Source organism: Octopus bimaculoides, chromosome 10 (assembly GCF_046866305.1).
Source record: "Octopus bimaculoides isolate indiv1 chromosome 10, ASM4686630v1, whole genome shotgun sequence".
NCBI lineage: Eukaryota > Metazoa > Mollusca > Cephalopoda > Octopoda > Octopodidae > Octopus > Octopus bimaculoides.
Genome location: NC_142937.1, coordinates 8,777,912 through 8,792,158, shown reverse-complemented (window position 1 = coordinate 8,792,158; position 14,247 = coordinate 8,777,912). Strand labels below are relative to the sequence as shown.

The 14,247-nt window shown below is 33.1% G+C and overlaps 1 protein-coding gene across 4 annotated transcripts in view; it reads left to right on the top strand.

The window, feature by feature from the left end:
* LOC106868734 (uncharacterized) overlaps positions 1-14,247 on the top strand; it is a 347,617-nt gene that overhangs the window by 310,081 nt on the left and 23,289 nt on the right. For all 4 annotated transcript variants that reach the window (XM_089358357.1, XM_089358358.1, XM_089358355.1 and 1 more), the window contains 2 exons: positions 9,594-9,732; positions 12,443-12,555. In XM_089358357.1, the coding sequence (XP_089214483.1) occupies positions 9,594-9,732; positions 12,443-12,555 (252 nt within the window). The remainder of the gene's footprint in view (positions 1-9,593; positions 9,733-12,442; positions 12,556-14,247) is intronic.

Genomic DNA, 14,247 nt, shown 5'->3' with positions numbered 1-14,247 from the left:
ATAGATAGATATATAGATAGATATAGATATATTTAAAAGAAGAAAAGAAAACAGAGATTAGGAAGTTAATTGTTTATTATTAACAGCAAATTGGTCATCTTCGCTTAAGTCCGTTTCAATTAATGCTCTATAAACATTAAATTTGCATTAATGTGAGATGAGTACAATATCATCAGAGGCAAAAAAGATGTACATATGGATGTTATATGGGTGCTTAAGAATTCATTTTAGCAAACAAAAATGAATTCATAAGCATGCATATAACATGCAAATATACATCTTTCTTTGCCTCTGATGATATTGTACTCATCTCACATTAATGTCAATTTAATGTTTATTGAGCTTTAATTGAAACAGATTTAAGTGAAGATGACCAAGTTGCTGTTAATAATAAACAATTATTGACCTTCTAATCTCCATTTTCTTTTGTTCTTTTAAGTGAATATAAACTATATTTTTATATATAGCTATTATTTTAAGGAAATTCATTACCCCAAAATACTAGGTATCGAAAAAGTATTTTCTTGGATGAAACCATCCCTTCATGAGGTTTACACATCCTCTAATTAAATACATACATACATAATACATACATATGTGTATGTGTGTGTCTGTGTGTGTATACGATGTTCTCTCAGTTTTCGTCTACCGAATCTACTCACAAGGCTTTTGATCGGCCGGAGACTGACCCCAAAACCAAGCTTCTTACAACGCAGGGATCTATCATTTCAAAATAGATCTGATCACAAAAATCCCAGCAACCAACGCTTCTTTAGTTTCTTCAATACACGCGAATTTCTTTTGGTGAATAAAGTTAAAGTCTATTTCATTGTTCATTGTGTAATACACCTTGGCAACAACTACCAGACATTCTGCTTCAGTAAATATCCGATCGATCACCGAACTGTTGTCCAAAATTTATAAAACCTACATCAAAGTTGTTAAACGTTCTGATCTAGAGATGTCTTGATGTTATAATGCTATAACATTGTAGGCTGTCACAACAAACAGAGCAGATTAAGCATCCATTACCAAACCATCCGTCTAACACATAGGATTTTTGTTTACAAACTTTCAGCAGGTAACATTCATATGTAAACCATACAGACAGATCATAGAATTGGAGCGTCTGGTCATAGATATAGTTAAGATTCTTGTAAACACTTTTCGGAAAAGCATGAAACAGTGCCGAGCTCAAGATAACTCTTCGTTACTATTGTATGATTCTATCTATCTATCTATCTATCTATCTATCTATCTATCTATCTATCTATCTATCTGTCTATCTATCTATCTGTCTGTCTGTCTGTCTGTCTGTCTGTCTGTCTATCTATCTATCTATCTATCTATCTATCTATCTATCTATCTATCTGTGGTACATACACGCAAATACACACACACACACACACACTCACACACACACACGTACGCGTACTTGCAGTCATATATATATATATGCAATGCAAACACTTTAAACTAGACCTAAACTAAAACGATGGATGAAAAGCTTCATAGCATCCTAATATATTTGGACGGGACAACGATACTGTTGTTACACATATGAAATATCTCCTTCTTTTGTCTCTCTTAATTGGAACGACACTAAACCGAAACAATTAAATTCACTACAAGTGCTGCGTCTCACAGCCACATTTGATAGCACATGGCGTCCTCATGTACTAAACCTTGTCAAAACAACACTACAGACACTGCTTTTTCTCGTACGCACTGCAATTACTTTAGGTCTGATCAGCTCTACAATGCTCAAATTAGATCAATATTAAGGTACTGCTCACAACTGTGAGGCAGTGCTTGTTACACATAAATATCTTAAACCGTCCATACTAAAATAGAACTGACTGTCAAAATTTACTCACCAACTAACCTCAATCATTACTACTTACATAAATTGCGGCCTCTCCTTCTTTAACCATAGCTAAACCCACCTGGCATATCACAGCACCTTCTTTCTTTCGGTTCACTGTTTCTGGAATTGCACATTTCAAAACATTTAATACCTCTTTCACTCGCTTCTGGAGTAAACATACTGGATTGGCTGTATGGAAAGTTATTACACTCAATATTGGATTAAATTTTCGCTAATGTTTAAAACATTGACAAAATTTTAAGAGTATAAAATATTGATGAAAATTATTTTGAAATTACCGAAAATATCACAAGACGTTTCACGTATGTTCGTGATGTTTTGGTGAAATATTGTCTTGTTTTACCAACTGAAATTTTAGCGATTGAAGAATTAAGAAATATAAAGAATTGTTGTTGGGGATTCAGAAAAATTGTTTTAAAATTAAACAATGTATAACTGAGTAAGATGTTCGTTTATTGCAACATAGTTACCGGTTCAGTTCCATTAAAATCTGTGGTAGTTTAATGCTATATAAGTGAAGTCTATGAGGGTGTATGCGCAGGTATATCAGCGTAGATTTGCATCTATCGCAATTTTCTTTTGCTATTAGTATCTTCTCCGTTTATCTCTCAGTGCAATTGGTTAACTTCAGATACATACTAAGTAAAAAACAATATGTTGGGATCCCATTTTACTCACCTACTAAATAAACGTACAGAGTATTTCATTAAATTAATGCATGTAAGATTTCATAGGCATACTCTCTGGAGGTCACAAATAAGAATGTTGCTGACGATTTCATGATTCTGATATAATGATCCGGGCACCAAGAACAACTATTACCGTGAGCTGACTCTACTGACACCAAAAATTATGTTTGATGTTGTTTGGGACATATGCAATATCCAGGTAGTTTAAATTGGTTTATTTGGAGAAAGTGTTAGGGGATGCTCAAAGATATGTTATCGGTGCCCTGACTGCCTGTAGAGGATTGACATCCCGCGTCATTAAATAAATGAGAAACTTTTGGTTTCTTTTCGATTTCCAAGGAGTGATAATTAAACATGTCCCCATCCAAAGTCCATATGTTACAACGGAGTTAGATGTGACATTTATTGATTTGATCAACTTCATTCAAAGCTGCGATCAAACACCAGAATCATGATACCATTAATCCATGTCCTAAAGCCGACTATTTATATGAGAACTGTAGCCATAGTTATGGTTATCATCCTAATAAGCATATTATATGATCTGATTGCGATCCAACGTTTGTGTGATATCTGAGAAACTTTTGAGTTGATGAAGAGTCTTGATTTAACACATCAAGACCGGGTCAAGCATGGAGATGCCAAAATTATAAGCATTAACTCAGTTACTACACGTAATCTGCCTTTAACAGTGAAAGTAAGAAATCTTTTTTTATCTAGGCCTATCAAATCTATGAAGACGTTGCAAAGATATATTGGTTGTTCACCATTTCAAATGTTGTATGTTAAAGACACGCATCATAGACATACACATAAACACAGCATATACATACCATGATACTTGCATACTCAATCATACATTTCGTTGTTGCTTCACAATGGCTTGATCTGAGATCACGTGTTAAAACTAAACAATTACATGGAAGAAATATGATATCCGCTTAAAACACGGGTATATATTGTAACGTTGTTTCTTTTATTTCCTTCTCCATAATGCTAAATACTATAAAGTGTTCAAACATTTCGCCGAACATCAACAACCAGATCACTGATGGAATATCAGTACTACGAACAATGCCAGAAATCAGATTGTAGATGTAAAACGAAACGTTTTTATCTGTCTCACGCTAGTAGAACAATGGACGAGGTGTTTCTTGTAGACTTGAGCGGGGTTAAATATACAAAAGAGTCACCTGGCAGATGAAGGGTAACTTTGGAAGTATGCTTTTGTCACCAAGGGTAATAAGAGGAAATATGGCGTGCATATACAAATCATACTTCAGTTTCCATCAAATTTCTTTGTGCTTATAAAATATAATGAAATGAATGGAAATTTTCAAAAGAGAGATATTTTAGATTGAAATTGACATACATGTGTGTATGTGGATAGGCGTGTATGTGTGTGAATTTGTATGCATGTATATCTGTGTGAATGTATGTGCATGCATTTGTGTATGCATATATATATATTTATATATTTTGTGTGAGTATATATCTAATACATACACACATTCGTATTTCTGAATGTGTCAGTTCATATTCTCACTTTACGTAATACGAACTTGTTTCTCTATTTATATTTGATACAAAGATATTTTCATTTATGTTTATTTCTCTCTATAAAACGTTGATTTATTGAGAGGAATATAAAACATTTACACGTCGAACTGTTTAAATACCTTTTCAATTGATAAATCTATTCTTTGTACCTCTATTTTTATTCTTTTTCAAATAAAGTTTTAAATAAATGCTTTAATTTCTTCCATAATATGTTTATTACTGACCACCCTTTCCCTATCGACTTTCGACCTTTCACCCTCTCACCTACGCACTTTCTCTCTCTCGTTCGCCTGTTCTCTTTCTACTCTATTTATCAGCTTTTCCTCCAACTCATTCTTTCAGTTCCCCTCTATCTTTTATTCCCTGTACTTTCTTTTATCTATCTTTTATTTCTACTAATATTTTTTATGCTATAATAAATTGCTCTTTATTATACTGCCCTCTCTCTCTCTATCTTTCTCTCCCTTTATCTTTAACTGTGACATTTCCTACCTCACTTCCAGCATGTCCTCCTCTCCCTATACTTCTATGAGTCTTTCTGCCTCACTGTTCCCGTGTATAGCGTTCTTTACTCATTGTTTGCTACTAAGCCTACTATGTGCACTTGCCCTGTTCCTCTTATACTAATTGTCCCTCTTCTACTGTTTTCCCTTTCTCTCTACAACGTAACTTAGAAATCAATAAATCAACCAGCCAACCGACCAGCTTACCATCTTTTTATAAAGATTATCGTGTTTGTTTTGAATACGGGATTACATTTAAAAATTTATCCTTCCTTAGGTTAAGTAAGTAATGTCTAATTTGAGGGAAATTAGCTTGCTATGCAGCAGTGCATGGGCCCGTGCAGAAGCCTTCTCTTCTTGCATTAAAGTAAACTGTGGTTTTGTTCAGTAATAGTATATTAGCTGTAATTGAAAAACAAAAGTGCTGCAATCATGACCATTTATCATTTATTAATAGGAATTATCTCACAAAAATATAACCTGAAACGCGCTAATATTCAATATAAGCCTTATTAATAGAATAATCCCTTCTTAAGTGGTGATTTGTAAGAATTTCGGTTGCTATTTTCAGCTCCCCGAGCGACAACTGAGTTGCTTAGGCAGTTTATCAAACCAAGACTTTTGTGACAGCAAAGTGTTTGATATTAAGAAATTAGTTTGTAAAAAAAAAAAAAAAAAAAAGAAAAACCCCTAAAAACAAAAGTCTTCAACACAGATTTTCTATTATGTATGTACATATATTGATTTCAGACAAATAGAAAACATGTCAAAGAAAGGTGTTAAATTCTATAAAAACACAACAAACCTTTCATATTTTGAATGAATTTGAATTTGTAATGATTATTTATTTTTGCTACACATTTGTTAACATATTGCGCTTGATACAAGTCAGCAAAATATTCTCATTTCAACCATAGTAAACATGGACCGTATTGCATATTGTGGGAATAACTCAGTCAAGAGGGTTCTGGTTCAATCTCGAGCTTCGCATAGCGATAAAGAGAGTTTTGTTCCGGAAATGTTTTTGTAATTGAATTTAAATATATTGAATTATTTCCGAAACGAATGGTGTTTAGGTTACATATGTACATCACGACGCACAGTGACTATTATAAGATATACATCTCTGTATATGCATATTTACATATATACATACATGCGTGCATGCATACATACATACATGCATACATACATACATGGCTTATTTAACAACAGACATACATTAAGTATGGGATATTGGTATTGCTTACACTATTGAGATACTTCTATCATTAAATTTCAATTGTGCTCTATATTCTGCGATATATATATATATATATATATATATATATATATATATATATATATATATATATATATATACATAATTAAGGGATCAGCAAACATTTGCTTCACCACATACCGAAGTTCAGAAATAGCAGCTAAAAAAGCTGAGACTCCAACTTTTTAGCTGCTATTTCTGAACTTCGGTATGTGGTGAAGCAAATGTTTGCTGATCCCTTAATTATGTTTATAAATGTATAAGAACTTTTAAATAAGTTCTCCACCGATAATGGTGTTTACATACCGAAGAGCTTGGTAAAAATTATTTATTGCTGATTTATTAAATTAATAAATTGATAAACCTTTACCCTTTTAATTGTAATAATTATATGCATATATATATATATATATATATATATATATATATATATATATATATATATATATATATATATATATATATATATATATATATATATGTATATAAGCAACTATATAAAAGTATTATTACTGTTAAAAACAGTAATACGGAGGTGGTTAGCAAGACTTCTACCTTATTATTTTTATTTATCGTAGGATTGGTGGTCTTTGAAGCTTTCGCTTTCATCTTTGGCAAGCGATATTTTTACACTTCTTTTATTCAAATATATATATACACTTTTTTTTACCTGTTTCAGACATTTGACTGAGGCTATGATGGCGCACCGCCTTGTGTGTAATGTGGAAAATCCGGGTATGATTCATGGATTTCTCTCTACCATTGGATTATATCACCTTTTTAATTCATTTGGAGTACGTTATTTGTGCACCTTTGATATTTTATATATATATATATTAAATATGACTGGCAGATTCGGATTCGGAGATGGCTATAGCTTACGACACTGATGAGCAGAGTAAAAACTGTGACATATCGACATCTATTGTTCTTGTTCAGTCCCGAGCAATTGCGGTTTTACTAGTTTTGAAGTGTACCGTGCCTTTCTAAAACCATATGCTTTTAAAGGCACATTCCCGAACGAAATACCGCAGCTAGTAGCGTTTATCTGCACATATATTATGTATATGATATTGATAAACTCTACATTATAGAGCTGGTTCTGGAAAAAAAAATTAAATACACACACACATACGCCTGTTTATGAATATATATATATATATATATATATATATATATATATATATATATATATATATATATATATATATATATATATATATATATATATATATATATATATATATGGATGCATGTATATGCACTGAGTAAATGAAGATCTATGTGTATGTAGGTGCAGGCGAATTAATCTCTTCTTGTGCGCTAGGAATCTTTTAAAGACTAATTAAATGTCATGCGTACCAGGACGACAAAAATCAAGTTTTATTAGTGGACTGGCAGACAAGTTGATATCCTGCTAGGCTAATAGGATGACCACGACTCTTTTGAAGAAAAACATTTACAGACAAAAGAGATAACGAATACGTCTAGTCTGTATATATCAGTGTGTTAATCTATCTTTATAAAAAGACAGACATGTTTATGATAGAATAAAAAAGACAGAATTTTAGGTTTGATTTATATTTATACTTTTAATGTTTATTTCCATTAAGTAAGTTTGGTCTATTTCTTTTGTAATCTATATTTTCGAGTTTCTACTGCCATCACTATATTTGATATTTTTATGACTTCGATTTATTTGAATCTATAATTTATCCATTATAGAGAGAATGCTAAAGATATATTGAGGAATATATATCGATGGGAAACTGAACGTGGTCCAGCTAATCACCTGATGATGAGCTAGTACACAGTTGTTACTGGGTTATATTTATCTATGTAGTTATTTCTATATCTTATGGAATAGTATGGTATAATATGAAAAACTGAATAACTAACTGCTATTATCATTGCACAGAAACAATTGTTGGGATTGTGATTAAAACCTGTCCATTCCATCTTATTGTTTTATAATTATTAAATATATGTCCAATAGGCGTAGGAGTGGCTGTGTGGTAAGTAGTTTGCTTACCAACCACATGGTCCCGGGTTCAGTCCCACTGCGTGGCATCTTGGGCAAGTGTCTCCTACTATAGCCTCGGGCCAACCAAAGCCTTGTGAGTGGATTTGGTAGACGGAAACTGAAAGAAGCCCGTCGTATATATGTATATATATATATATATATATATGTGTGTGTGTGTGTGTGTGTGTGTTTGTGTGTCTGTGTTTGTCCCCCCAACATCGCTTGACAACCGATGCTGGTATGTTTATGTCCCCGTAACATTAGCAGTTCGGCAATAGAGACCGATAGAATAAGTACCAGTCTTCTAAAGAATAAGTCCTGGGGTCGATTTGCTCGACTAAAGGCGGTGCTCCAGCATGGCCACAGTCAAATGACTGAAACAAGTAAAAGAGTAAAAGAGTATATCCATCCATCCATCCATCCATCCATCCATTTATACATACATTCATACATATATTCATACATACATACATACATACATATATACATACATTATATATGTGTGTGTGTGTGTGTGTGCGTGCGTGAGTTTGTGTATGTGTGTGTGTGTATGTACGAGCGTATATATATATACAAATGAGTAAAGTTATATATATATGTAGACATCTATAGTCGTTTATGTAAATAAATCTCTACTACATGTATTTAGTGTTTCGTCTTCTGTTTCCCCAGTTCAACCTGCTCGACTGGAAAAACGCTTAAAAAACTTCAAAACAAATAGAAATGTACTGCAAAATATTCTGAATAATTTATCTACATTTAAATATGTAAAAGTACTTAATATGTTTGTTATTTACAATATCGTGATATGGAAACTAATTTCTCTATTTGATGACTATACATGTGCATTATTAGACCTATGAATGTTTTACAACGGTGATTGCAGACTGATTATGTTAAATAGATATTTTGAGCAATTTGGATACGAAGACAGATAAGTAAGTCATCATTTTACCTGACTGTAAAATCCCAATTAAGGCAATGATAGTTTCCGAGATAACGAACATTTTTGTGATCTAGTTTTCAGTTTTCAGACATGTTGCCCTATCCCCCCAATCTTATACGTTCATGTTTTAGTTATATCTGAATTTGTCTTTATACCATTGTTGTGATCTAACGACTCCCCACTGATTATTTTCAAGTTGCCCACAAATGACATGCTTAGGAATCGAATAAACATCTAGATGATGGTCTCACCATCATCTATACTGAGCCTTGATCAGGAAGTTTCCAATATCAGGAATATTACACACCACCACAATATCATTGTTCCTCAACTTGTATTCTCATTCGTTTCAGACACCTCGCGTAAAAGTTAGTCAATTAACTGATATGTTTTTTATAAGGTGTCGAAGAGAGTAGTTAGGACAACCGTTTTAAATATTTCAACTTTTGCTTTGATATATCATGGTTACTCCAGAGACTCTCATGGAATTTACTAAAACTTGTGTTTCCCAGCCCTGTACTTTTTCCAAACTTTTTACTAGATTAGTACGATTTGTCAGTGTCGAGCTAAGAGAAGTGGAAACAGGGACTGTTTTAAAATGATATGTATAAGTATGGTTCGTCGTGTGTATCTTGTATGTATTGATTGTATTACATATTTCAGTGATATTAATTTAAACATCAATATATCCTTTTAAATTTCAGTTTCTTTTCGTGTTTGCAGGAATCCCACAGCAAGCAAGAAAAAGTTACTAAACTTATCGAGTGGTTATGTATCAGAGAGAAGAAATCATATCATAAATTCTGTGACGTGCTTCAGATCTGTGGTCACACATTTGTGGCAGATTTTCTGAGAGACGAAGGTTATTTGAATAATTTTTTTTTTATCAACTGTATTCTAAATATATTTCCTTCATTTTGGTGTCGTTTCTCTAACTTGCTTATCGGATACTCACTTTGTTTGCATAACCCACCACCACACACACACGCATCTCATTCTGAAATTGGTTATATTTTCATCAAATTTTCACTAAGAATGGAATATTGCCATAAAAAATAATTTAAAACAATATAAAGTAATTTAGGACAAAATAAAGTCAGTAATACGTCGACTTATTATCTATTATCATAATATCTACACTTAAGGTGAAAATTTGCGCAACCTTTGTCTAACAAAGAAATTTCGGTTCTCATGCAACCACATAATATATTATGCTATAAGCTATAAATATAATAAACTATAAACTAGTCGCACGATAATTTCTAAGTCTATCTTGAAAACAAACAGTAAAATAATACATCTCAATTAGTCGTATAGATATAAACTGTTCCTTCAATTCAAGATTTGCTATATTTGTGTGTATACATGTATATATATTCGCGCGCGCGCACGCACACACACACACACACACACACAAAGAACAAATATGCAGGAGTGAATATTTTTGTGCTCTTGTTCTATATATAGCAGGCCGGTTCATTTTGCATTACTCCGATTCACTGAGCCAGTAAAATTGAGTGTTCGTCCAACGGATGGTCCAGGAAACAATATATACGTCACAGGAAACATTCAAACAGACCCGTTGAGACTATATGGCCCACAAAGAAGCTTTATTATTTCTGTATAATCTTTTATCTTTCGCCTATTTCAGTCACTTACTAGAGAGCATTTTAGGGCACAAAGTCAGAGGCACACACATATACAACCACTTGATGCTATCCTCAAGCCTCAGTCTGCCGACCGGTGTCGTCGGCTTCGGTCATACTCATACTGTCATGTGGTGGGTCTTTGTTTTGTAGTGCTCTCCCCTGTTCGTCAATTTTGGTGATGGCTGAAACGAAGGAACAGCATGCTTCCATGAAATTCTGTTTTCAGCCGGGGAAAACGGCGTCCGAAAAATTTTTCATGATTGAAACAGCTTACAAGGCCGTTCAGGGCGTCCGTCGACATCCCGAACGAATGAAAAGAAAATCCATGAACTGATTTTGGAGAACTGTCACCGAACAATTGGCGTGCTTATTGCTATGGCTGGTGTGTCCTGAAACTTTTGCCGACGAATTTTGAGTGAGTGATTGCGAATGAAAATAGTTACAACAAAATTTGTACCTCGCTTGCTCAAGGAAGATCAAAAGCGGTTACGACTGAATGCCTCTCGTGAAATGAAAGAACAGGTGGATGTTGATCCGGAAGAAGGTTTGCCAGAGGTGGAGAAAAAAACGACGGAGGCGTTAAAAGGCATCATTTCACAAGGGTTGCAGCCCTTCTTCGAATAGTGGAAAACGCGCTTGGACGGGTGCATTGTTTCAGATGTAGAATACTTTGAAGGCGATAAAAGTTTAAACAAGTGAAACTAGGTGAATAAAATAATATTGCAAAATTCCTGTTTCTTCTGGGTCGCCCCCTCGTTGATGAAGGAAAATGTTCTCTATGTGGCTTGTGTGTTTTCTGTACTCTGATTATCATTATTTTCTTGTTTACGTTTTGTTTGCAATGTCCTGTACCCAGATATGCACCTATACATACAGGTGGATGTCGGTATGCACATACCTGTACGTATATATGCATATACTCATTTACTATTTGTTTATATATATATATATATATATATATATATATATATATATATATATATATATATATATATATATATATATATATATATATATATATATATATATATATATATATATATGTATATATACATATATATATGCATATATGTATGTTTCCTCCACTCTCACCATTCCCACACCCCAACACCACCACACCACATCACACCACCTCGCACACACTAGCACTGACTAATTCCCAGCGCCCACTCCAGCGCACACATTAGCACAGACCACTTTCAAATACCTACACCATCATTTACACACCTACACATGTACACACGCATACGTCAATGTCACCAGCCCCCTTCCGTACGCACATACACGCTCTCACATACACGCTCTCACATACACACGCACATTGGTGTGCGGTTATCCTCCATCCTCGTAATATACTCTCTTCGTATTATCCTTTTATTAATCTCCTGTAAAAAGGAGTTCCACGTGTGTATACACCTCTATTGTAGGATCTGTGTGTGTGTGTGTGTGTGTGTGTGTGTGTGTGTGTGTGTGTGTGTGTGTGTGTGTGTGTATGTGTGTGTATTGTGTGTGTGTACAAGTACACACACACATTTACATATAAACATAGAATCTAGAGATATGAGAAGTGAGTACATATTTATTTAATGACGAGTGTTCGAGTGTTTCGTAACTTCGTGTAGTATTAATATATGGATGGAAGCGATTATGCGTCGGTTCTTATTTACATGTAAGCTCAGCATTATACAGTGCAGTTGCATTTTCACAAATTAATACTAATAAAGAAAACTTGCTCATCAGATCAACAAAAGATCACGGTTACACCAACAAATCAATTTTCAATATACACACTTCTACCATCAGGCTTATCTGAGCCTGAATCTGGTCTTCTATTAACTTTTCAGTACATTTATACATTGAATAATATAATCGTAACGATATTCATCTCAAGTATAGAAATTAATACTTCGATTTTCATTTCAGAGAGAGAAAACAATCATGTAGATTTACATCAAATTTTTGATAATTCGTCTCTGCTGAAGAACAACATAAGTCAGGAGGAGAGGCAAAGACTGATAGGTTTCATTACACAAAAGGTAGATATAGTATTTAAAAATCTTTCGAGTTAGACTAATGTTTCTTTTTGTTCACAGCTTATCAAATATTTCATTTTTTTTTGTCATGCACAGATATAATCCCATCATTATGATTCGGCTTATATTTGTGCAGTACTATCTCTCTCTCTCTCTCTCTCTCTCTCTCTCTCTCTCTCTGTATATATATATATATATATATATATATATATATATATATCTGTCTGACACATTTTCATACTCTCTCTCTTTCTCTGTGTGTGTACATAAATAGATATAGATATATATACATACAAACACACACACACACACACACACACACACACACACACATATATATATATATATATATATATATATATATATATATATATTCATTTAAAATGCAGAGATGCCTATAATAGGACATCTAACCCGCTAGAAATAGCAGCAAAAGTCTACATGCCACAAAAATTAGGGATAATTTCGAAAGGGAATGAAAAATAAAAACATTTACCAATCTATAGATTGGTAAATGTTTTTATTTTTCATTTTAGTTTTTATTTTTCATTCCCTTTCGAAATTATCCCTAATTTTTGTGGTATGTAGTCTTTTGCTGCTATTTCTAGCGGGTTAGATGTCCTATTATAGGCATCTCTGCATTTTAAATGAATAATACATAGTCTATTGACTGTTTTTTACTCTCGCTAGACCACTGGTGGTAAATAAAATTTCTTAAATTTTTTTTTGCTACCCTATAATTTATTAATATATATATAATGATTGACCGTTGACTGAACACTATTCAATTTTTTTTTCTCCGTGTTTTTCTCCTTGTCTCCGTATTCTTTCTGTTGAAGAGCGTAGCTCGAAACGTCAAAGACTTTCCGTATTCCCGAGCGTCATACTAATATATACTTTTGTTATTTACACCACCTGTCCTCGTCTGTTGTTATTTTTTGTATATTCTCCCATATATATATATACATATATATATATATATATATATATATATATATATATATATATATATATATATATAAGCATACAAACATATACATATATAAACATGGTGGTTGTCTACTCCATATGCAGAGGTCTGACCACGTCTTGTACCTACACCTTAGATCCATCATGGCATCTGATGTGGCTTTTTAAACCAGACAATGTATTGAAAAGACATCCACATATCTGATTTGGACCACCAAGAGCTGCAGATAAGTTCTGCTTTTTGAGGATCTTAAAATGTCTTTTGAGGCTTCCGTTAGTTTTACTGACCTCATTGCATACATGACATTGAAAGGTATGCGCAGACATTATAGGCACAATAGTTGGTGGCGGTTCGTTTTTCATACGTACATACATGCATATATATATATATATATATATATATATATATATATATATATATATATATATATATATATATATATATATATATATATATATATATATATATATATATATATATATATGTATATATATATATATATATATATGTGTGTGTGTGTGTGTGTGTGTGTGTCTTACGAGTATGTTTTGTAGCATTTAATGTATTTTTCATCTGTATGTATATATATATATATATATAGATAGATAGATAAATAGACAGAGAGATAGAGAGGGAGATAGAGATTGATAGTTAAATAGAGAGATATGTAGCTCCAGAGAGGGGGAGAGTCAGAGAGAGAGAGAGAGAGGGGGGAATACAAAGGA